Here is a 26,420-nt window from a genome sequence, read left to right as displayed (position 1 = left end):
AGTACAGACCCAGTGCTGCCAGATCTTCTAATAGTTTTAACACAAGCTAGAATTTTGCTACAATTTTAGAGAAATCTGATATCTTGAACTTTGACTCCATTTGTTTGACATTTCGAAATTACCAAACTAGGCAAGTCTGCAGGGTGAATTAAGGCTATGTACACAGGTTTCGCACATGAACTTTAATATTAAGTTTACTCAAATTTAATTATCAGGTGAGGTTTTGAAAGGACTCGTGTTCCCACTGTCTGGTTCTTGCCCTTCTTTCCAGGCCCAATTAAAGACTGACTCTGCCATGTGCCCCCTGTCACCACCCAGATCTCCCACAGCAAGTTCTGTCTTTGCCTCGACCAACTACAATATTATTAGCTAACCTTTCTTGGGTAAGGTCCTGGGTCCCCTAGGAGACAGTGTTCTGCCCCCAGGTGAGCACATGCTTTACACTTGGCCTCCTCTCCCCTGCCTACCTCTGTCAATGTTGATTACACTCCCTGAATCTTTGCCACCCTGAATTCTAATCTCTCTAACCACCGTGTTGATCCTTCTCACTGGCAACCAGCAAAGGAGGCAGGACAGTGTTTACAGATCCACTCCTCATCACCATCTTCAAACATGGATGTCAAACCAGGAATTAGAAATGCCACGTTCTCTCTGGCTCTACTTATCCTGCGTCGACAGCGCATGGGTGAGTCCAACTTAACACTCTTTGGAAACACTAGCTCTTGACACCACTGTGCTCAGCACCTAGTCAATGAAAAGTCGCGAGGACTGCCTCAGTTTGGGTTCCCCTGAAAAGAGCTCCTGAGACAGGATTCAGCTGCCCGTCCTTGACGTGTGAGCTGATGTCAGGAAGCACCAGTAACGGACAGGCAAAGGGAGACGTGGAAGGGGGAGAAGGATGATTACACCCCAAGAAAAGGGAATAATGAGTGGGTCACTGCTATGGCCAGCGGGAGCTTAACCCCACTGAGGAGCCTCTGAATTGTTCCAATGAGGGGCTGTTTATCTTCTAGCTCCACACCCCAACCCCTGCTGGATGGCCATGACTGCTGGGGTATTGACTCACCGGCAGCTTCCAGCAGGCTCTGGTGGCTCCCAACGCTCCCAAGTCAGGGACCGCCCTCAGCAGGGAGATCCAGGCAGACAAAGGTGCAGGAATGTCCACAGGTGACCCGGAGGTGGCCATGGGCATATAGGTAGGGTCCTACAGAATCCACTGCAAGGGGCTTCTCTGGCGGCGCAGTGGTTGAGAATCTGCCTGCCAATGCAGGGGACACGGGTTCGAGCCCTGGTCTGGGAAGGTCCCACATGCCGTGGAGCAACTGGGCCCGTGAGCCACAACTACTGAGCCTGCGCGTCTGGAGCTTGTGCTCTGCAGGAAGAGAGGCCGCGATAGTGAGAGGCCCGCGCACCGCAATGAAGAGTGGCCCCCGCTCGCCTCAACTGGAGAAAGCCCTTGCACAGAAATGAAGACCCAACACAGCTAAAAATAAATAAATAAATAAATATATTTAAAATACTCCCTCTTTTAAAAAAAAAAAAAAAAGACTCCACTGCAAGAACTCTGCCTCAGGAAAACCCAGCACCAGAACAGAAGCCAGTCCTTACATTTAGAGAATAAATTACACTTTCAAGGCATCGCCCACTGGCTCAGGTGGTTTTCCCAACACTCCCGTGATAGACGTGCTAGATGTGGGGACATTATTCTTTGCCCTAATTTACAAATGGGCGAAATCAAGTGTTTGCCCAAAGTCATATAATCAGTTACTAACTCTAATTTGCAGACTTGATGAACTTCTTATAAAGACCTTGCCAGCGGGGTTACTTTAAATAGCAAAGCATGTAATCCTTTAAAATTATTTTGCAATTTTTAAAATTGATTTCCTAACAGCTTTTTGGGAATTCATCTGATTCTTGGCATTGTCTGTCTTTGTGTGCTTGTGTGGTGGGCTTTGCTGCAGTGACTCCCATACTCAGTGTCTGCAACTTTCTGGCCCCTCACAGTGTCCTGAGACTCAAATGCCCTTTCTGACAATTACTCTTTCAACCTCTGCATTTCACCTTTATTTATGTAAAGTTATTTTCTGGGCACTGACAAGACTCTACTGTTAATTAAATTGACTTAAAACAGGAACCATGGATACACCATGTAAACCTACCTCTTGGTTCAGTAGCTTAGGGAAGCACAATGAATTTTCATCAAGAATGACCTAAATGCACGTTGTTGCCAGTGAAATTAAGTTTCATCCTGATCAAAGACAATGGCTGTGTTCTATCACCCAATTTAGACATACTTTCCAAATTAATTTGCCTGCTTTATGCCTGCATTGTGCCAACGAAAAGAATGTCATTCGCCGTCTGGCTCTACAAGGATTAAGTCATTAGCCACTGCCGTTGCTGACCTTTAACATACCCTGAAAGGAGATTGGGGCAAAGATCAGGAATGAGGCACTCTGTGCTCTGGGAAAACTGGCAGAACAGGCCTTCAGAGAGTTAGATATTTTCGGGAGAAAATTTTATGAACCCAATTTCTTGCATCTTCTCATACTTATACAAGCACTAAAATCATTAACTGAGATACCTGTTTCTCGTGACTAGCAACAACCTTCTGCGGAGATGTGTGCCTGATTACACCTACCCCTTCTCCAAAATCACTCTCATGCTGACCTCTCTCCCCACCTCTTTGGAGCAGTTCCTCAGAGCTATCTGAGAGGCTGTCTCCCGGGCTATAATCCTCAGTAAGTCCCCACATAAAACTGAAACTCACAGCTCTCATGTTGTGCGTTGTTATTTCAGTCGACTATTGGGAGGGAACGTCTATGGGGAAAAGTTAATGAGGCTGCAAGACTTCAACAAAAGAGATTTTGTAAAAATTCCCAATCCAGAGATGGAAACAAACTTTATGTAAAGAAAAAAAAAAAAATGACTTGCAGTTTAGAGCCTTAAAGCGTTATAAAACTGTGGCCCTGTTAATACCATTACTGTCTCAGGATTGCAGATTTAGAAGTGATTTATGCAGTGTCTTGGAGGAAAGGGCTATCTCCTGACCCCAAGTGGAGGGGCCAGGACTGCGGCCTGCAGTGTGGGAGGCCAGGGTGGAACTGCCCCCTTTTCTTTCTGCACAAGAGGCAGAGACTTTTCCAACTCAGTGAACACAGTGGAAGACTTCAGAACAAGCCCAGCCAAAGCCTGCCTTGTGCGTAAAACTCCTCCCAAGTAAACGCCATCTCCAGATTCTGTTCCAGTGTTATTTGTTCTCTCTTCCAGACAGGGACCCACTGGGGAGGCTGAGTGCCTCCAATGAGCCCTTGTAAAATGCAGTGTTGAAGATCAAGTTTGGAAACCAGCCCCACAGCCTGCCATCAAGATGACCGTGAGAAATAGCTTACATTCAGTTTCCTCTTAGGGTCTTTAGGACCCCTACTACATGATCAGCGTGGTGCCCGGCACACACGTTCATAAAAATACTATTACATTGTTGGTTTGCAAACTGGCCCCTGTACACAGAGGGCAAGGAGAGAACAGAGGAAGAGGCAGACTGTTCCAGATTGGTAGGTGGCAGGTTTAATAAGCAAGGGAACTTACCTACGAGGATTGTCTTGGGCGGTGCAAGACAGTAGATCTCTGCCCCCATCAGCTAGAATCTTAAAAGTCTATATAGAGGCCTTAACTGGGTTCAATCACGTATTCAGTCGAGCTGGTCTCGGCAACACCTTACTCTCTCAAGGCTGCATCCTTGAAATGGCTGCCAGCATGGGAATAGTAAGCAGCACATACATTCCAAGGACAGAGGAGGGGGTGAGGAGCCTCCTGCTGCCCGGGTCTAACTCTCCAGTCAACCAATGGTCACTTCCTCTCCGTGATCCCCTCCAACACATATGCTAATCATTGCTGAATTCTGGCTCTGCATCATGACAAATCCACAGTAAGTGGCGACAAGTTCTAGCCATCTTCAACCTCAAAAGCTCTCCTCCTGCTTAGCTCTGTGCAAAGGGCACAGTGTAGGAGGGCTTCTGAGAAATCCTTTGAGCTGGATACATCACCATAGTGACGTGGTTGCCCTCTGAATTGTACAAGGACACCCTTAACAGTGGATTTTTCAAGAGGAAATTAGGTGGAGTGAAGGGAAAGAATCCTTACGTCCTTTTCCCCGTCCTGATGAGACATACTGCTTTCTGCCTTATTCCTCTGTGCCTGTCGGCTGTTCCAGGACAAGGGCAGAATCTGCAAACCCAGAGAAAATATGTCACTATGATGGAGAGCAAATTTGCACTCTGCCTTGGCAGAAGCCTTCAGCAAACTGCTTCACCCCTCAGTTTCATCAGTGGTAAGATGGGGCTAATAGTATTGTACCTACCCCCAGAGGACTGAGGTGATGCATAGAAAGTTCTTAACTCAGTGCCCAACTCTGTACCCACAAAGAGGTCCCAGGTACCAGCATGTCAAGCACATTGTTTTGCTGGAGCCAATAAACTTCCAGTTTCACAACCTTATGTACCTATAATTTGCCACGTTCAACACCAAACACAAAGATGGTCCCTACTTCACTGGATGGGACTTGATCATTTGGCTTTCTTGTCCACCTTCCATTTGGCTGGTGGTCATTGAAGTGGGATTGAAGTGGGTGGGATTGAAGTGGGGTGGAATTGAGGGTCGAACGATGCTGCTTCTGTTCTAGATTCTATCATCACTTACTGTGCAAGCACCAGTGATGTCTTCTTCTGTAAAACTTGGGTGCCAGATACCAGGTGACTCCTAATTTCCCTTTCAGAGCTACATTTTCTTTCCTAAGTAGGAAATCGAGAAAACCAAATACCACACATTTGCAACACTCTTAAGCTTACAAAACACTTCTGCATTCATTCCACCTTATTTCATCTTCAACAATCCACTGTTGTGGGCTTCCCTGGTGGCGCAGTGGTTGAGAATCTGCCTGCTAATGCAGGGGACACGGGTTCGAGCCCTGGCCTGGGAAGATCCCACATGCTGCGGAGCAACTAGGCCCGTGAGCCACAACTACTGAGCCTGCGCGTCTGGAGCCTGTGCTCCGCAACAAGAGAGACCGCGATAGTGAGAGGCCCGTGCACCATGATGAAGAGTGGCCACCACTTGCCACAACTAGAGAAAGCCCTCGCACAGAAACGAAGACCCAACACAGCCAAAAATAAATAAATAAATTTAAAAAAAAAAGAAAGAAAACTGTGGTAAATTAAAAAAAAAAAAAATCCACTGTTGTCCCCACACAACACAGAGGACACCCATGTATGTTCACTTGGGAGAGGTGACCAGCTCAAAGTCTTCCAGCACGTGCACAAGAAAGCCAGACTCAATCTTAAGTTTTTTGCTCCCCAAACCCCATGCTCTCTCTGCTATATTCCTTTTCTTAAAAATAACAACAACAGATTTGAAAGGCTATATAAAATCCACACACAGAACACAACTTGGACGAGGCTTCCTTTTCCTAGATTGAGGGCTGAGAAGCATCCAGATGCCAAGCTTTGTGGTACAAGTCACACAATGCAGGAGCTATGCTGGCATCCAGAGACGGCTAAGCAGTGGCCGTTGCATGGACATCACAGATGCTGTGGACAATTAAGAAAATGCCTTTCTATTTGTACATTAGAATTTTGCTAGTTAGGTGTGTACCAGACAGCCTGTAAGGTGTTTAAAAGGGGCATAACTAGGACTACAATTAGTGAATATAGGACTAAACATTAAAAGACTAGACTTCAAAATTAATATCCACTTAAAAACGAGTGGTTGTAAAAGTTAGAATTTTGCCTTGATGAAGGGAAGGCAATGTTTGGCAAGAGCAAGAAAGTTGCTAATGCAAAGGAAAGAACGAATACACCAAAGGGTGAGGGCATAGTCATGGCAACAACATCCCAGAGGAAATCAAAGGGGCTACAGTACAAAGTTCAGATCGAGAAGCTGGTGCAGAACAGGTGGGTTGATCCTGGGTGTTGATCAGGTTCACAGCCCTGTCACGCACTGTCATGCACCCAAAGGGCACAGATGGCATCACCAGGCACCTGTTTAACACCCTTTCCAGGGGGCACACTTTGGAGAGAAGGCTGCATTTGAGCAGTTTCAAAGCATCCAGAGAAAACTGTGCTCTAGTAAAATACTTGTCTTACTTGTCAAAAAAAGTAAACTATTCTGAGCAACTATCATGAACTAGTGGGAAAAACCTAAGACTTCAGTTCATGCTTTTATAAACTTAAACATATTAAAATATATCAGAAGCACCACGTTTAAAGGAATATTTACAGAAATCCAAAGAATCTCTCTGTGATGTGAATATTTACTGAGAAGGGCAGTAGCCAAGCTGTAGATATCTACATCCCCAAATGCTTGATCAAATTTGAAGAGCTCTGGGTCAATAATAAAATCACGCACTGTAGGTTCACAAATTTATGTAAGATTATTTCTTATAAGCATTTTAATAAAGGCCTATGTGAAGTCAAACAAGAACCGTTCGTACAATGAATTATGTAGGGAACTTTTAACTACAAATGCAAGACATCAAGAATATATTCACTTTTTGGTTTATTAAAACAAAACTACACTTCTGTGCTTCTTACAATACACTGACAAGCATAAAAATCAATGTTTCCAAATAAGTTTCACTCACAGCGTCACATGGTACTTTATAATAAATCTTTTTATAACAATCTGACACTTCTCTGTACAACGGGCAAATAGTTTAACACCTTCCATCAAGGCTTTTCAGAACTTTAGATGTTTAGAAATAAAGTCACAAGTCTCTTTCAAATTCAATCATTAGTTTGTATTAAACTGAAATGCCAGATGCTAAGTCTCAAGTTCCTAAAATGTGTTTTAAAAAACAGATTTACATCCAAGTTAAGTCTTATAAACCTCAGTGGTAAGTCCTATCGTTTCTAAACACTAGAACTATTTGTGGATAAAAAGCTGCATTCGATTGTGCAATATTTTCTTCTAGGTTTGAATTAAAATCTTAATTTTTTTATCCCAATTAATCCTAGTGTTAACTTTGCTACTTTCAGTGAAAAACCCAGATACGTTAAGGGCTGGTCTTTCATCAAAGAAAAGAGCTCTGACCACCTATACTATAGTTTTCTGTGCTTATTGTCTCCAGGGGAGGAAATACACATCCATGAAATGTAACATTTGATTATACAAAACGCATATGCAAATTCTGCCTCTGTGCCACAGGGCAGTTGTTGTTTTGACCCCTTACAGAACTACCTAACATAGTGTTTCCCAAAATGTTTTCTGTGACCCTAAGGAGAGGTCCATAAGTGTCCCAAAGGGGGAAAAGGCCCTGGGATCACACAGACTGGGAAATGCTGGGTTAAACGGGCTTGGTACTGGCAGGCCCTGAGCCCTTACTGCACTCAAGTGCACTGTGAGTTTCTAGGAAAGAGGGTCCGTGTGCAAATTTATTTTACCAGCAGCACTTTTTCTATATACAAAACACCTATGAAGATCTCACAGAGCGCTCACATACACGGAGAACTTTGGGAAATGCTTTTCCCCTTCGGATTGGAAATCCCACAATCTTACATTCATTGCAATCCCTGATGTTTTCTCCACTCACTCTTGTGGCTTTGTGAGACTTAAAAGATCTGAGAAGGAAGACTCACAGTACTAACTTACTAGTTCTACACACTTCATGCTAGTTCTTTCCCTTGGTTCTTCTTTAAATTTTGAGAGTAAAAATTCCTTCCCCTCTTTTGAATTTCTTAGGATTTTCTCATTTTGAAAGAGTGCAATTTCACATTGCTTATTATTGGGTCTTTTTGTTTGCTTTTTAACTTGAGTCACAGCTTGTCTTCCCCTGGAGGACATGCATTTCAGTTTTCTAGAAATGCAATAGAGTAAACTGTAGTAAATTATTTACAAGCACCTAGTTTGTGTCATCTTACATGAAAGACACTCGCTTTTGGAAAACAAGAATAAATCTTCTAGCAAAACAGTGCTCTCTGGAAGCCTTACTGGGCTGATGGATGTTCGTTAGTAACGAGGCACTCAAGAATGAGCTGTGCTAAAGTTAACTCGAGGGTGAGCTTGTCTGGATGAGTAGAACTTTGGTTGAGATTTGTCTTCCTTAAAAAAGGTTTTCAAAGCACCAGTTAATTACAGAAAGCATGCATATTTATTCTCACAGTGAGTTAAGTGGTGAGAGAGCTAGCAAATCATATATTGCATTCCCCAAAGCATCTGAGTAGATTTCTAGAAAACAAACCAACTGAAAGGGAAAAATAAAGCCAGAGAAGCCACTGTTCCCTGCTTAGGCTGGTGCAGCAGTAGCTCTTAGCAGAAGTCACAGGCGGGGCAGCAGAATCCACTGGGAGGTCAGTCCCAACCTTGACTTAAAGGGTCTGAGTAATCCTTGGTCTATAATTTAGCGGATGAGTAAAAGAGACTAGTGAAATATTTGCTTGCCTAGACAAGGAACACACAAGGGGATAAATAAGCCTCCCTGGCTGTTCCCCCAAATACAGAGCTCCATCCTACTTAGGAAAATGGAATGCTACACGGGGAAGACCCCGCTCCACACCAGAGACGCTGCAACACTGACAACTGCTTAATGGTACGTGAACGCCTATAAAGAAAACATATATTTTAAACGCGGAATTTGAAAAGAGTGGAAGAAAATCACAAAAGCATGACATTATTGCTCTGAGTTTCAAAAGTTTCATACAATGTGAAATACCAATTAGTACCTTTCCCTCTTGCAACACACACAGAATATTCATGAGATATTATTAGTGTTTAAAATCCAAGCTGATGAAAGCACGAACTTAATTCTCAGTACTTTTCGATTGAATTCAAAGATTACCTGCAATATTCATCACGAAAAATTCCTATTCCATAATACCATGGAGAGAAGAGAAGGAACAGTAAGCTGTTAGAAAACGTTTAATGTTACATGATTTTTAAGAAATCACTATAATTACCACAATTAGCTAACAATTATGATCCCTGCTCACAAAAAGGCACCTACATGTTACGAACAATTTTTCATAATTATTTGCCACTATGTGGCATCGGGGTTTAGGAAAATAACCCACACACATTTTTAAAGAACCGTGGTTTTTTTCTTCCTCAAAGCTAAAAAATCTATAAATGCCTCTGACCATTTGCCAGTCCGCAGGGCTATCACATATACTGTCCAGGTTGTACTCTGCCCAACGTGAGTGGGTACCAGCCACCCAGAAGACGTGCAGTGCACGACCTGTCTGCATGGCATGAGAGGACTGGGTCAGTAGCCTGAAGCCAGGGCACTTTAACACAGGCTATCAGGCCAAGCTAATAAGTTAGTACAGTTGCTCTCTCTAAGAAACAGCTGTACCTGAGAGAGGCAGGTACTACCTGAGGGGTGGGAAGGGATACAGACATAAAATAGGAGTTGTTCCTAAATACTTGCTGGTCATTTAAAACTCAATGGCACTTTTTCATATGAACAAACGTTTTCAAAGTCAGTTTTCTGGCCAGGTTTATCTTGAATTTCGCCAGCCAAATTTATTTCCTGGTGTTAGCTGTTTGGTCACATTATCTCTATTCCTGACCTAAACTAATATTGTGTCTTCACTTAGCTCTTAAAACACTTTCTGTATCTGACTGCGACAGACAGCACAGTGATACCTGGGTGCGATGTATATTAGCCCATTCATTTGTAAAGCACTTTAAGATGAAAAGTGTTCCCACTTAAAATTTAGCTACGATTGACAAAGATAAAAAAAAAAAAAAAAACACAAACAAACAAAAAAAATCCAGGGAATGGATGACGCAATTATTTTTAAAGGAAGCATTAACCATTAATCAGAAAATATACCAACAAATTACCTGACAGCATTAAGTATACTATACATGATTCAGTTCTAGAATCAACTACATTTTTGTGTCCATCACAGTAATTAGTCCTTAACAGTTATACTTAAAATGTAAATCTTTAATAAACTCCAAAATAATCGTTTGTGATTTCATTTTGTAATCTATTGATCATGAACTGTGAACGGAGGCTGAGGGCCCCTAAAGTGTGATCTGTAGGCGGCTGTGTCATCTCAGAGTCCGACGGTCACAGATCACGGAGGCGAGAAGGCACTTGTCTTCCAGGAGGTCACATCAGGACAGGTCAGGCCCGACCACACAATGGCACCTTCCACTCTCGAGCCACAGGCAAGAGCCTGCAAGGGACTCACCCCGCACTCGTCACTGGCCAGACGTGTCAGGAGTTACCTACAGCACCACAAAACTCAGAATATATTCTAGGAGTTTTTGCCGGTTGCACTGAGGTAGAAAAGTGCTGCTGAGTTCTAAAACAGACACTCTCTTTTGTTTGGTCTCTTTGAAAACCTAGAGAGAAAGTTTAGATTAAATTAAAGACAAACCAAAAAGGGTGGGTGGGGGGGGGGGAATTTCTGTCACCAACCCTGTTCTGTGTCCTAGACCAGAAAATGCAGTAAGGCACGTAGAGCCATATGCGGGCTTTAAGTAAACGTCCATGTAGGCGTGTGCGAGTGTGGGGTGGGGAGGTTATGGGGGCAGATGTGGGGTTTTTGGGGTGGAGTTCAACCAGTGTACTGTATTTTTAAATTTATGTTGGAATAAAGTCATAAATATTCCCTTACAAAGACCACTAGTACCTTCATGGAACTCATGTCCCAAATGATATGTGAAGATAAGGGATACCTGAGGATGCTTCTAGAAATATTGGTAAAAGCACAAGAAAATAACTGAAGGGACTTCCCTGGCGGTCCAGTGGTTAAGACTCCACACTCCCAATGCAGGGGGCATGGGTTCGAATCCCTGGTTGGGGAGCTAAGGTCCCGCATGCCGCACGGCGCAGCCAAGAAAAAAAAAAAAAAGAAAATAACTGAAAATCATATGGCATAATTAACATCCCCATCAAAACTGTAGTAGAATCTTGAAACACACTGACACCTTCGTTTGGAATGAAGGTGAAAACCAGGAAAATTCTGAAACGTTCAAATAAATCTGTGCTGATGGGTCTCACCTTCAACGTGCCCCTTCTCCCAATCCCCAGAAATGCCTGCATGATTAATCCAGCAGAAACTGCTTCTCCCAGGGTTCAGCCCAACACAAAGGTGCCTCACATAGACTAGATCTAAATAGAAAGAAGACAGACGTGAACACACTCTTTTATACCATAAGCAGGGGACACTCACCCCAATATCCTTAAACATTTTCACAGCATTCTTCACAAGACAATAGGTGGCACTCTCAGCTGTGGAGAAAGAAAAAGCCCCTGTCAAACGTTTAGGCCCAGCAACAACGTAAACCCCCAATATCCACAGTAAGAGCGCGGGAGGCTAGGGAGAGGGTCAGAGCAAGTCCAAGGACTGGGTCAAGCTCCCTTTCGCTACTGGCAACCTGTGAGGCCTCAAAGGATCTGCCATTTCTTTAAACCTACTTTTCATCTTTTAAGGAAAAAAGAGAAGGAGAGAGGGATAAGGAGAGAAAGAGGGAGGGAAGAACAGAGAGAAGAGGAAGGGAAAGAGAAATACCCAAAACATCCCTCTTGAAGGATTTTTGTAAGACTCAAACAAGACAGTGTGTAGAAATTCTTTTAAACTACACAGTGATGCACACATGACTACTACACCAGTGGGACCAGAAAGAGCACAAGTCTAGAGGCTGGAAAAAAAGAATTCTAAACCCAGGTTGCCCTTTAACAAGCTATGTGATCTGGAATAATGTCCTCATCTATAAAGTGAGGTGATTCTAGCTCTAGATAGCAATCTAGAGATATATCTAGGGATATACCTACACATCTATCTATCTGTCTATGTATCTATCTATCTATAGAGAGATCTAGATACCTCTAGATAACTATAACTAGATATCTCCAAATAGATTACCTCTAGATCCCTCATGGCTCTAAAAATTATTGATTCAAAGTAGTTTCAGTCCTAAACCGTTAACTGTATAAAATGCTACTCCCACCCCAGTCACACCTCTTCTGCAGCAGACAGTACCAAGTGCCGGCCAGTATGGGGGGCACATGAAACACCCACTGCTACTAGGAGTGCAAACTGGTTCAGCACTTAAGAACTGCTTGGCAGTACCCACTACAGCTGAACCCACCACACCCTCTGACTAGGCAATTCTCCTATACAGCCCAGCATAAATGAGTCCCTGTGTTCACCCAAAGACACATTCAAACATGTCCACAGCAGCACTATTCAGAGTAGCTCTGAACTGCAACACCCAAATATCCATCAATGATGGATGTGAATAAATAAAATGTGGTAAATACTTACACAATGGAATACTACAAAGCAACAAGAATAGACAAACAACTACATGCAACGACATGTATGAATCTCAGTTACAAAGTTAAATGAAAAAGGCCAGACATAAGAATATCTATCTGTATCATTCAATTTATATAACACACCCAAACAGGTAGTAGTAGTAATCTATGGAGTTAGAGGTCAGGATAATTTTGCATTCTTTTTTCCAATTATCTACAATGAGCAGATTCCTATAATCGAAAAATGTGTATAGCTTTTAAAAGAAGCCAAAATAGGGTCACACATACCATACACTGCAACACTTCTTTCTGTCCTGGTTATTAGGTATTTGTGCAGCTTCTGCAGATATTCAGGCTCTGGAACAGGACCACTGAAGTTGTGAATGAAGATGGCAGCAGAGCTGTAGGCCTCCAGCAAAGGCCCAAGGAGCCTCTGCAGGAAGGTGATGAACTGCTGGTGCTCCTTGGACTGGCTCACCTGGGAGGGCAAGGGCGGGAGACCCAGTCACTGGGAGACGAAGGAACCCCCTCGGAGCACCAGCGGCTCGAGAGGCTGGCCTCTCACCGTCTCCACACGGAAGCAGCCTACTACTCCGTGTGCACAGAATCGCCCCCGCAAATGACTGCTGGTTTTGAAATGCGTCCTTTGTTGTAATCACTGACACTCACGGTACTTGAGGTTTGCGTTCACTGAACAGCTGCCTAGGAGAAATTGTCACACTTGAATGACACAATTACGCCATACTGTCATCACTGAAAATAGCTGGTCCCGAGGCTGGACTCTCCAGACTTTGAAGCCTGGCTCGACGGTCACTCAAGTGCGCAAAAAGGCCACATGCCGAGACCCCCGAGATCATCTCAGTCCCTCCCAGCCCTCGCTGCCTGCCATCCCCACATGGCTTCGGGCCCACAGTCCGGCACAGCGGGGAATGGTGGTGGTGGTGGTGGGGTGCTTTGGGCAGTGGGCGCTCTCATTGCACCCCTCCCCCGAAACATGCACGTTCAGACAAGCCTCTCTGGAGTGTGGAAGCAAGATCACTGCCCCATCTCGAAACTAATAATACCCAACATGGAAAACCTCCAAAAGTCATTTGGACTCTCCTCTGGGTGTGTGTGTGTGTAAACTAGGGGTATTATCCTGCTGCAAAGAGAGTAATCCACTTAGGGTATTCAGAAAAGAAGGGTCATTATTACTAATTTCTAAAATTACAAATCAGACAAAATTGCTTTTTCTAAAGCAGGGACAATCTTTTAAAAATCAAATTTTCCCCTGTGATAGGATTTGTCTTAATTGAAGGCAAAGAGCTTGATGTAGGCAATTTGGGGCGAGACGGCAAGACTGAGCGTGACTCACAGAGAGCAACTGGGCCGGTGGCAGCTGAGTATTAATCCTCTCCCATACCTGGTACGGTACTGCCTTGCTTCAGTGATGACTGAACAAAACCACTGCCTCTTTAGGAGTGAGTGCAGGTGTGGGTCAACAGGTTTGCACCTGTGCATTCTGATGAGAGGCTCATGAAAGGTATCATCTATGATGTTCATCTTCCTGAATTTTCAGACTCTTGTCTCTTTTTCCATTTATCTATACCCAAACTGAACAATTTAAGGTATTAATTCAGTTCAAACAGTTTCGGTATCCTAACTGAGCAGAAAGCACCCCAGCTAGTTTGTGAGCGTGCTGAATGTGAATTAGTCACCAGAGTCCCAGTTTATAAGAACCTCATAACTTGTGGCGACATAAGCCTCAACTCATCACTGTCATGTCCACCAGAATTCTTCGCCCAAGTACCTTCAGGTAGCAATCTCGCTGCTCCTCACCAAAATCGCTGTCTTCATCTTCTTCATCACTTCGCCAAGACAAAGGTTCAGGAAGCTTCTTGTCCCACTGCTGCTCAGCAAGACCGGGACTGGTATCTTCCTGATCATCTGGCTATGCCAGGGAGATGGCCGAGAGTAAATAAACATGCACAGGCACGCAAACACCTGCCCGCTGGACCCCGGACAAAGCAGTCCTCTCTCATTCCCTCCCCTAATCTGCTCTGTTTAGCCATTCACAACATCAATCCACTGCCCTCTCCAAACTCAAAATCACTCGGAAGACAGCAGGGGAGGGAAAAAAGAAAGAGTGAGGGCGAAAGCCACCAGACAGATCAAATAAAATACCCTTCTCTCTCCTAAATTGGTACCTATTTTCCCAGGCCATACCCTCTATACTAAAGGTGCCAAAATTAAAACAAAATCTCAAAAAAGAAAAATGCACATGTGCAAGCTACAAGCACACAGGTATGCAGAAGAGCTGATCTTGGAAGGCAGACTTCTGGATGTCAGGGAATCAAGTCAAGATACGTCTTACACAACACCCATTACACAAAAGCAACCAAAATATTAAGCAGTCCCGAAAGACATTTATTCTCCCCGTTCTTATTTTTCTCTTCATCTCATCTGGACTCGACTATATATCAAGCGGAATTATTGGTTCAGGTGGCTGGTAGGAAAGATAACGAAGAGCAAGAAACTAAATAAAGGCAAACAAAGGCAAGCGTGTCCTCTTACCTCCGCCACTATAAGAATGCCATACTGGATAAACCTGCCTACTGTTTCATGGCAAATTTGGTAAAACGTCTGGCAGGGCTAGAAAGAAAAGGCATTTCAATGTAAATGTCACTGTCCTCCACTGATTTTTTTAAAGACAGAAAATAGCATACAAGGTAGCTGCTGAATACTTCCACGGCATCACCTGCCTCCCTCCACTGGGCAAGCCCTAAGAGTTCCGACGCCCGCCCTCTTGAGTGCATGTCGTGGACGAAAGAAGAGACCTTGTAACCTGACTGGCAGAGCACCCAATGCAGCACCACCTGCAGAGGGGGCTCCTGAGCTGTGTCTCCCCGAGTGGAGCAAGGCCTTAGAAGGGCTGCTTGTCAGGACCCTACACCTGTTTCTTCCTTTATAAGACAATTTCTCTGCAAAAGCTATCTTACAGTAAATGTTGTACACAAAGGTGGTGGATGAGGAAACACAATATGTATTCAAATAACTCAAAAAAGACCCAAGTGAAAGACAAGGTCAAACTTGAGAGCCTTATCTACCCTGTCCCCTCCCACCCCGCCCCCAAGATTCATGCAAAACAGATTCCCCAACAGGACCACAAACGTAACATGTATAAAGAACGCTGTGGAGGAGAGCTGCACTCACAATACCTGCTCTCATAAATGTCCCAGGACACATTCATGTTAAGTGGAAAAGAACAGACTTCGAAATAAAATATAAGTTCTATCTGTTGATGATTTTGAGGAAAAAATCTCTCTACTGCTTAATATGCATGCCTCATTATAAATGTCTAGAAGTATTTAAATATAATATAAATGCTCATTAGTTCCGCTGGGCCTTACTTTCCCCATTTGTAAAGGAGAAAGGGTTGAGCAGATGAGTTTTAAGGCTGTTTCTGACTCTTATCTTCTACAGTTCTATCATCCACGAGTGGGCATGGTAATTATTTACAAACCCCTGGCCCAGTGGCTTAAGCACAATAAGAGCTCAATAACTCTGGATCTGAGTGATAGAGAACGCTGAGCCATCTGTCCTATCACACCTCACAGCACGCGAAGGGTTCGCTGGAGCAGTGACCCCAATAGCAAACCAAGACAGTAACGACATAATGGTTTGGTGGTCACTGAGACCCAGGAGCAGGATAAAAGCTTCAATAATGGGCCAAAAACTCTCTAAAAGGAAAGCATTTTATGATTTCACAAAGATGCTCAAGAAAAACAGAAGAGGCAACACTAAAGAGTCTTCACTTACGAGAGAGATGGTGCCTTCGTTGGAGAGCAGATAGCACAGGCTGGCGGCCTTGCGCACCAGCTGCTCCTGGCTGATCAAGCTGGGAGACGCAGGCGCCCCCGGGCCCCTCTTCTTCAGAACTGCGTAAAGGCTGCAGGCTGAGAAAGTAAAAGCATCAATGAAGCTGGCAGCCTTAGATCTCCAAGAAAAACTTCAACTGGCTCAGATTAGTTGGATTACCTCAATAGATTATTAATACATCAAAAATAATTATCTGCATTCACTAGAGAAATTTAAGTAAATCCCTTCAGAATTTACTTCTTGTGATTCCATGTGATCCCAACCCTATCAAACCTTCCTCAGAAGCTTCCATCCCATCTGCTCTCCGTCTCCTCTGTTGCCTCCACTCACTTCACTGTTGTGTATGTCTCATCTCACTTAGATTTCAGCTCATGAACAGCAAGACATCTTACCTCTCCTCCCTAGTAAAACGTGTAATACTATGCATACAGTAATCCAGTTACTACTTGTTGAACAGTAAATGTAAGAATAAGCTATAAACAGGGACATAGCAGATGACATTTTTATTTGAAAACTAAAACTATAGCAACACATTCCCGCAAACAAGGGGCTATCATCCAAACTGAAGTAGACACCGCCATGTGCTTTTGGCCATTTTACTTGCCACGAAAATATTTCAGGGCCCGACATACCTATGATGGCCTCCATGATAAAGACGTGGAGCAGCCCATTGCTGTAGAAGTTGAGTTCAAAGACTGATGGGACAGTTGTGCTGGGAGTAATAAAAAATTCGTCGTTCCTGCTGGTGTGCGTGATTGTGATGCAATTTCCCAGCAGCTGTATGGCATGCATGACTACATCTTCTGAATTTCCTGAGAAACCCAGGTCAAAATCGCGAGCCAGGACTTCCTCCTTCATCACAAAGAAGTCCTCCACCAATGTGGAGAGATCAATTCCCTAGAGAAACAGACAGAAGTGGTCTCATGAGAACAGAAAACCTCCTTCCCAAAAGATGAAGAGACCGTTCCAAGGATGTTTTTTCTTGCCTTGGCTTTCCTGCAGCTCACTGTTGGCACATACGGAAAAAGAGCCAAAACACCGCGTAAAGAAAGTCAGAAGACTGGTTAAAGAGCTGTCCCCCAGGAATGTCAAGGTACTCCACATCCAGAGACTACTCTAGCCACAACACATGATACAAGCACGTAAGATCACAAAAGGGAGAAGCCACCATCTGAAAGTGAGAAGTACTTATTTTTTAGCAAGAATTTCCCTCATTCTAAATATTTATCTGACAAATATTTATTTGGTGTCTATATACTGGCACTATGTTTGGTGTTGAGAATATGACTGTGAGAGAGGCAGACAGACAGACAGACAGACACAGTCTTTCCCATCACAGGGCTTAGACAAGTGTATTGTGGGAAGGCAGAGCACAGGTCCAAAATACAAATCAAATAGCTTGGAAACCATGAGTTATCAGAATACTTTCCGCATGTTGATGAGATACGCCTTATTTATGTTAACTGTATTACTCAAAGAATGTCTTACTGTCATATAAAACAGTCTCTGAGGTTTTTTTATGTCGATTTCTTCCTCCATTTACACCTCCACAGGTGTAAGGACCTGTGGGCAGAGTCCTTAGCTTATTCTATTGTTTATCTCACAGGACTAGCTGGAAGGGGGCCAAATCTATCAGTGGACAAGTATCTGAAGAGCTGACAAAGCATTTTCATGCTTTCTATTGAACTCCAGGTGACACTGCAGACATACCTGCCTGTGTCTGTAGAGGAGCAGGCAGGCCACGATGTGTGTTGACATAATGGCACAGGACTTGCTAGCGGCTGGAAGGCAAACACAGATCTTTAGTTGCACTTTTTTTTTAATATAGCTAAAACTTTTTAAAAGTACCTAAATCTTAATCAGGAGTATTTAAAATTATAAAAGTCCTCTGCCACATTTCCTATAACCGATTTACCAAAGGGAAGTTACAACATTATACCATGTTCTGGGCCAAGGGAACCTCATTAGAGATCATTATTCATCACATAATAGAATTCAGCCTAAGACGGGTCTGCCCTCAGTCCAAACCAATGGAAGTTAGTTACTCAGTGACCAGGAGACATCTTCATGGAAATACCAAGACCCAAAGTATGAGCCTATTCTAAGAGCTCTACAGGATATCCTACTTTAGTGTTTCTTGACTTGTTCCTGGCCTCAGTCTACTATACCTGCAACTCTACTTCACTCCTCTTGCAGGTATTCACCACCACATTACAACAAAGTCGGGGGGGGGGGGGGCGGGGGATGGGGACAGGTATTTAAAGTCAGAAATCTGGGCTCAAATCCTAACTTCTACACTAATTTCACGACTTGGGGGAAATGTCTTAAATTCCCAAGCCTCAGCTTCCCTTTGGTACAATGAGCATCCACCTGGTTCACTGAACTGTGTGAGCACGAAATGACTGGCCTGGCACAGGACGCATAGTAATGGGTGCTCAATACGTTTTAATTTCCTCTTTTCAACCTGGCCCAGAGGCAGGTCAGAGGTAGGAAGGAAGGGGACAGAAATACATTTGAGAATGGCTAGAGTCCATAACTCAATATTCTAAATTTGTAGAAAATTATTAATCATCCGAATCAAATATGAGAACATCTATGGAATAATCTAAAATAAGACACCATCTGTGGGTTTTCTGAGATGATAATGAATTCATGAATACTTCATTCACAATTGATGTTGTCTCCAGTGTTTAAGAAACAAAAAAGTACCGAGTACCATATATATTTGGCCTTTAAAAAGAATATTTATAAGTTTTTTTTTAATTAAGTATTTGTGTTATAAATGGAAAATAGCACAATACAGAACGGTAAAAAAATATTTTTATAGACTAGGCAGCAACACATCTGGTTATTTGGGTAGTGAGTTTTATCTTCATTTTACAACTCTTCAACATTTAAGGATGAATTATTTTTAGCATCCAGAATTTAAGCAAGGGAGAGACACAAACAAATGTGCTCCAGAAAGACTATCCTGGCCCAGCGTAAAGCAGGAGTAGAGGCAGCTAGAGTGAAAGGAGGGGGACGAGGTGAGGAAGCCTACACACTGGTGTCGGCAGGAAATGCTGAGAGTCTGACCTCATGGCGAGGAGGCACAGGGAATGGCGAGGAGATCGCGCCTGGGTGGCACCCCAAGGGCCCCGCGCTGCTGCTGCTCTGCGACCTTAAAGCAGCCTCCACAACATGACACCATGCTGCAATTCGGAAGTTAAGGACAGCTAATTCTGCAGGTAACTCACTCCACTCTAAGTCACGCCCATTTGCGTTATTTGTGTACAACTATCCCACTGAGAAGAGCATACGTCTTTAAGTACAGAATGATTATTCAATTTGTATTCCCCACAGCTAAAACAAAAATTTACACATAATAGCCGCAAAATATTTGCCAAATAAAAATGATCATGTGGTCACAGGGGAAAGGGACATGCAACTGTAAACCTAGATGTTGCACCACAAGTTAGTTCAAAGAGACTAATTCATAAGCAAAAGAAGCAACAAATCACTTTGGCAATTTTTTTAAATGCCTAAGAACTACCACATGAGTACCTGCTAATTACCAGGCACGGTGTGAGATGTTTCACTGGGTTACCTCAAATCCTCTCAGCACCACTTTCTTTCTAATAACTTACCTATCACCCCCTGTGTATTAGTACTAGAACCAGAAGTGGAACCTAACTTCGGCAGATTCCAAAACCTGTATGGTTCGTACTGCATCACACCGAATCTGAATTATGGAATTAAAGACTGGAAGTCTACTTACTGAAGAGAATGTGCTCAGCCAGATCTGCAATCAGTCTTCTTCGGAAGGATTCATCTGTTGCATCTCTGGACTCGTTAATGGACGAGTCTGTACCTTCAGCAGCAGCATCATTGGGTCTAAAAAGTTTTTGTTTTTGTTTTTTTAATTAAGACTTCTATAACCTCACTCTTTCACAAAGCATACTACGTGGGCTTAAGATACAATGTATTAGACACTTTAAATTTCTACATATTCTAAATTTAAGCCACAGATAATTTCTGTGGGTTGTTTTACTCCATAATATACCTTATTATGTTTAATACACTCTCCTGACCAAAACGTGTTATTTAATTATGACTAAATAGTCTGTTGGTACATCACTTCCAGAACTCACCGGCAGAAAGAATGCACAAAGCAAGATGCCTCATTTTAAAACATTTTCAAAAATTCAATACTTGAACATATATTAAAGGAAGGGCTTAATAGTCTATTTCTCTAAGTGACAATTCGATTTGAATTCTGGAAAATTCACATAGGAAAACTCTTTCATACGTTGCATGAACATGCAATATGCATAGCCTAAGTTACTACCAAAAAGAACATTTCAAACATTCAAAAATATAAATCAGATAAGAACTCTTACATGATTCACAAAATCAAAAAGATTTTATGATGCAAGTAATCAAAAACCTTCAAACTAATGTGGAAACACATAATTTCAAGATTCTTTATCAGACCAAGAGAAAAGTTACTCAAGTGAGGAAGTAAAATCAAGAACATGAATGTCCTTAATAAAGTTAACAAATTCTTCCATGCAATAGAAGAAATAACAGATATTTGATGGGTCAGTATAAAAAATTTCCAGGAACCTTACCTTGAAGGAAGTATAGCTGGTAACAACGCTTGCTCCAGAGAAAGTGGAGAAGAAACAGGTTTCTGACTTTGGCTTTCTAAATATTCCTGGAAAAATAAAATAAAATATAATCATTTACTCCCACTGTCTCACTTCCATAAATATATATATAAAATATAATTTCACCTTCAAAAAGTAAAAAGGGAGATGTTAATCAAATGAGCCATATTACATAACATGAGAAATACTTTCTATATCCTAAGCCGTCTTCAGAAGTGCAGAATAACTCATAAAATGTTGTTAAGCATGAAATCTAAGAACAGAAACTCCAAAAAACAGGATGATGCTTAAGCAAAATCATTTAAAAATTAAGGGGAAAATTTAACTTTTCTCATATCTTCATGAAATTATTTGGAATTCCCAATATTACTAATAGTGATAAGTCATCAACCATACCTTCTAAAGGAAATCTGACAACCTGAAGGTCACGTTATACTCAAAAGAACCTCAATTCAAAAGCAAATCATAAACAAGAGAAGCTGTGCAATATTAACAACAACAACAAAAAGTGATAAGAAATGACGAGGTCCCTAAAAGTCAAAAGCACTTAAGGCCGGAAAGCATGCAACTAGCATAGCAGTTTGACTCTTTCAAAGTAAAACCAAAAAGTGGAACAGGAGGAGAAGCAGGACATCTCTGCACCTTATCTTTAGGTTCCCAACTCCCCATCCTTCCCTTCTCCTTTACCAATTTGAAAATCTGAAGAATTTAAAACTGCAGGACCTCAGGGACCCACCAGCCCCAGGCTTCTCCGTGACGTTGGCACTATTCCTCTGAATATGTAGGTATTAGACTCCACTCAGTAGAATACAGCATCATCCTAGACTATCAATGTTACCCAGCTGTGAGATACGTTTTGAAAAATTTCTCTTAAGGGCAATTTTAAAACATAATATAAAATACTGATATAGATAAAGCAACACGCAAAATTCTCATAAAAATAGCAATACATTTTGAGATTGATATCTCCCAAACATAGACATTTAGGCTCCTTTGTCAACAGGCACATTTCAGTGGAATAATTTAGGAAACACTATCCTTGTCAGAGTCCCCGTTCTATAAGAGAAGAAAGTGAGGCCCCAACTCACATGGACAGGAGGCATCAGAGGCCGGACTAGAGCCCAGATCTTGTGACACTGAGCTACACCAAGGCTGACACAGCTTCATTTCAACAGACACTCACCTTTAAGGAAAACGGTTGTGCAAAGTCCACTCTGACACATCCATAGTTTTTTCGTAACATTCTGATAACGCCTCTTGCTACGCTCCAGAGGCTCTCATTCTTCTTAGGTTTTCCCTAATTTGCAATTTTGAAAGCAGAGCGTGGTAAGAAATAACGCTAACAAATATACAAACATCATTATCCAAAGAATAAAGTTTATTAATTTTTTTATGGAAACCGATGGTTTGTCTGGAAAAAGATAATAACGAATGAAGGAAAATAAGTATTCATTGACTGAGACCTGTCAGAAAATGTTTAGCACTCAAAGATGCTAAAAGATGTAATCGCATCACTGGGGAGGTAATTTGGCCAATGAAAAAGGAAACATTTAACACAACTTCATTTAGTGCATTGTTTACATCATTCACAAAAATAGAACTACAAAATACTGAAGGACAAAAATGACGTAACAGCCTGAAAAACTGTTTTGCAGTTCTCAGATAAAAATAAGATGTCAGAGAGGCCACCTTATTGTGGTCTGATGATCACGATGGTCCAAATATGTAACATTAGACAACCAAATGCCAAATTCAGCCCCAGAGTGGCCTTTGAGCCAATTATTCATTCAGTAAGTGTTTCCTGAATATTTAACATGCATAAGGCACAATGTCAGCTGTATAAGGGACACAGGACTCAGATATGATGTCATGAGACGCAGTCAGGGTGAGTGGAGCATATGTTCAGAATTGACACAGGCAACACAAGGAGGGGTCTCACAAGAGATAATAATAATAATCCAGGTCTATCACTTTATTTCTAAAGCCTCCAATTATTAGGAGTCCTTGAGCTTCTGATATGCTTTGGGCAGTAAGCTTGAAACAAGTACCATGACCAAGACTTCCACACTAAATAAGAACAAAACTAAATTCCTCTGGAACTTGCACACTGCTGGGAGGAACAGTAAGTTGGTAAAACCATTTTGGAGAACTGTTTGGCAGCATCTACGAAGCTGAACATACATATACTTTATGATCCAATGATTCCACTCCCAGGCATATACCCGACAAAATGCATACATATGGTCATCAAGAGAAATGTACAAGAATGATCACAGCTGAAACCAGGAAACCAAACATTTTTTCCAACAGTAGAATAGACAAATTGTATATTCATACACTGCAATACTGTACAGCTATGACAATGAACAAATTGTAACTACCTGTAACAACAAGCAGGTGTTGCCTGAGCAAAGGAAACCAGAGATAAGTCCACACACTACATTATTCCATTTATATAATGTTCAAAAATGGGCAAACTAATCTATTCGGTAAGAAGTCAAGATAGGTGGTTACCCTTGAGGGGAAAACAATGAGAGAGGGATAAGGGAGGTTTCTAGGGTCCTTGACCTGGGTCCTGGTTATGTAGGTGTATTCATTTTGTGCTAATTCAAGCTACATGCGTATGATGGGTGCATTCTTCTGTAACTATTTACTTCAGTAAAAAAGTTCACTAAAAAAATTACTGCAGGCTCAAAATTAGTTTGTAGTTGCTTTGCCAACATGATCCCACCAGTTCTTTAGGTTTAACTTAAACTCTACACATAAGCAACAAGCCCTGGGGAGACCGAGCCACGTATACCCTCCCCAGGGCAGAGGTGGCAACTCAGTACCAAGTATTCTTCCACTTCCCGACCCCATGACCAAGGCATGATTAATCTAATCATGCCACTTCCTCCAAATGCAGGAAATTACCACATCAGCACTACCAATCAGGCTGCCATAGGGGATGAAAGCCCACCCTACCACGTTTCCTACAGTGTTATAAAATTAGAGAGTAACAAAACTTTTCTTAATTCTAAAAGCACTTATCTAAAAGCAAAAGACTGGAAAAGCAAAGATGACTTTTGTGCAGGTGGTCCTCTTACCAGTTGTTCACCATTGTAATGACCCTCAATAATACGGTCGTAGGAGATCCCAACAGGTATTATCAAGATGTCTGGGATGGTATTGGTAGACAGAGTATCTACTACAACTGACAAAAGTCCAGCCCGAGCACAGGAGATTTTTCCACTCCTAGAGCGTGTGCCTTCCAGAAAAATCTCCAAGAACTGCTGCTGTCGAAGTAGTTCAACTATATGCTGGAATATAAGGAGAAAGTAAAACATGAACTCATGAACTCAAGATCCCCCAACTTAGAATAAGCTCAGCAAAGTTAAACCTAAAAAAAAAAAAAAAAAAAAACTGTAACTTTTGACAAAATATTTTGCTCACGCAGATAATATCAAAAGAGCTTCTCCAATGTTATATTTTGGTGATAACAAAAAGTAATCATCAAACCCATATCCAAGCAATAATCACTGAAATAATTACTCAGACGTTTTTAAAAAAATCTCAATCAAGTCTCATTTTCTTCTACTGTGATAGCTACCATAACGACTTTAAGAATAATTAGAGATCACACGTACCCCGTGGAGCAAAGCTCTATAGAGAATATCTTTCCGTCCATCTGGCGTCTCATCTAGCCTCCGTCGTATGAAAAAGCCCCCAAGCTTATGGATCAGGGTACTATAAATTTAAGAACACATTAATTTTTTAAAAAGAAAAATTTAAAAAGAGTACTCAAATTCCAAGTTATTCGAAACGTGTCATTTGGATATAAACGTCATGTGTTGTTTGAGTTGCTGATTGTGAAAATGTGGACATTTTTCCATTTTCCATATATTGACGTGTTTCAGTCATTTACATTATTCATTAGCCTTCAGAATATCACTGTGTATAATGAAGCTCTGTTACATCTGTTCTAAGCCAAAAGGAGTTTACATGATATATTACCCCGCAAAGGTGCTGGTACAGACTTTAAGAGGATTATAAAATACTGCTAAATTTTAAAACCCTGTCCAGGGTCTCAAGACACTGACCTTTAGACATCCCAAAATTTTCCTACGGCACATTTACTACAAGATGAATGTGATGTTACAAAAGCTCCTTTGGGGAAACCTTCTCAAATAAGTATTTCTTAAAGAGTATCCCAGTAAGACAAGGGTAACTTTATCAAACTGGAACCAAGCATAACCATCCTCCCAAAACATGAAACCAAAATTTGCTTCATTTACTCATACATAGAATAAAACAATTCGCACAACCCCACATCTCTGTCTACAGCACTGATGAATTATTTTGATATGAGGTTGAAACTTTCCAAAACTTAAGTCAACCTTTCCAAACTCAGAGCCTCCTCCTATTCTGTTCAAACAGAGTGATATTAATAAAAATATTAATATATAGTTTTGGAATCTTCTACAGTCAGCATAAGGAGGCCACAGTAAGATATATCCAGAACTTAATGTCACTCTTTGAAAGTAAAACTCTGCAGAATAAATTCTTAATAAATGAGATGAACCATCCACAAAAATAAGCCCCCTTGAAAAGTGGTTTGTGAATGTACAGACTGGCATGTAACAAAAGAACACTGCAAATAAACTGGCCAGGTTACCTAGAGTCTGTCATGTCTGAAGGAATGATAAGCTGAGCAATGACTGGCATAGAGGTCCTGAAAAGGGAAGTTGGATTATGAGAAATTATCAATGTTTATTAAGTACTTCCCCAGAGATCCACCTTGAGAACCAATCCAACCTGGAGGGAATGAGTACATGAGTTGTTCTGATTACAGAAGAGGCAAACTATTATGGGGCAAGGCTTCTCTAAGAGCCCAGCTGGAACAGTCCTCTTCACGCCTAAGCACCTTTCTGATGACTTCCTAATTCAACTTTCCAGGTTCCTTGACACTGGGAAGAGGTACCCATGAGAGAAAACACAGATATTCTGATACCTGGAAAAGCGTGTCTGCCCTGTAGGGTCATATCACACTGGATTAGAGCTAGGTGTTTGCCTACATTCCCCATTATTTTATGAGCTATTTGAAAGTAAGGACTATGTATCTTGTTCTCCCTTGTCTAGAGCACATTTGGGTAAGTACTGGCTTACTGCATGAATGAATGGCTTCTGTCAGTCATTCACATGCGTCACATTAGCTACAGAACTCTGAGCCAAGGGATTAGGAAGGAGCTCCTTGGACCGTGAGGCTGAGGATCAGATTTCATGGCATGCAAAGCAGTGACTGCCCCCTTGTGAAGCGCCACCTGCACAACCTGCTTCCCTTCCGGTCCCTCCACATTCATCCTCTCGTGCTCTCTACTACTCACAGAGCTGACCTTAGAGATGCTTTGTACTTTGAAGTATGAAACTAAATACTTTTCAAACCTGTGACCTCTTCTCCAAGAGCACTATTATACTTTTATTTAAGCCTTCATTATCTTTTGTCTGAACTATTGCAATAGAGTCAGAATTGATCTAACTCCCTCTAATCCAGAATGACTTTTCAAAATGCGAATCTGAACGTATCATTTCTCAAGTATGGGATACACTCTAAACTCTTGGCTTAGAAACTGTTTTGACCTAACTCTCACTACCTATGCAGTCACCACCTC

General features: G+C 42.0%; 1 protein-coding gene across 8 annotated transcripts in view; it reads right to left on the bottom strand.

The window, feature by feature from the left end:
* Positions 1–6,532: 6,532 nt before the first annotated feature.
* GPAM (glycerol-3-phosphate acyltransferase, mitochondrial) overlaps positions 6,533–26,420 on the bottom strand; it is a 69,005-nt gene continuing 49,117 nt past the window's right edge. For all 8 annotated transcript variants that reach the window (XM_057531048.1, XM_007173085.3, XM_057531047.1 and 5 more), the window contains 13 exons: positions 24,399–24,498; positions 23,859–24,071; positions 21,956–22,069; positions 20,734–20,819; positions 19,881–19,996; positions 17,834–17,904; positions 16,756–17,020; positions 16,064–16,200; positions 14,819–14,896; positions 14,055–14,195; positions 12,554–12,743; positions 11,178–11,236; positions 6,533–10,344 (listed from right to left, as the gene is read on the bottom strand). In XM_057531048.1, coding sequence (XP_057387031.1) covers positions 10,228–10,344; positions 11,178–11,236; positions 12,554–12,743; positions 14,055–14,195; positions 14,819–14,896; positions 16,064–16,200; positions 16,756–17,020; positions 17,834–17,904; positions 19,881–19,996; positions 20,734–20,819; positions 21,956–22,069; positions 23,859–24,071; positions 24,399–24,498 — 1,687 coding nt within the window. In that variant the 3' untranslated portion in view covers positions 6,533–10,227. The remainder of the gene's footprint in view (positions 10,345–11,177; positions 11,237–12,553; positions 12,744–14,054; positions 14,196–14,818; positions 14,897–16,063; positions 16,201–16,755; positions 17,021–17,833; positions 17,905–19,880; positions 19,997–20,733; positions 20,820–21,955; positions 22,070–23,858; positions 24,072–24,398; positions 24,499–26,420) is intronic.

This window comes from Balaenoptera acutorostrata, chromosome 16, assembly GCF_949987535.1.
Source record: "Balaenoptera acutorostrata chromosome 16, mBalAcu1.1, whole genome shotgun sequence".
NCBI classification, from domain to species: domain Eukaryota; kingdom Metazoa; phylum Chordata; class Mammalia; order Artiodactyla; family Balaenopteridae; genus Balaenoptera; species Balaenoptera acutorostrata.
Note: the sequence above shows the minus strand (reverse complement) of the source record. Positions and strands in the feature narration are given on the sequence as shown.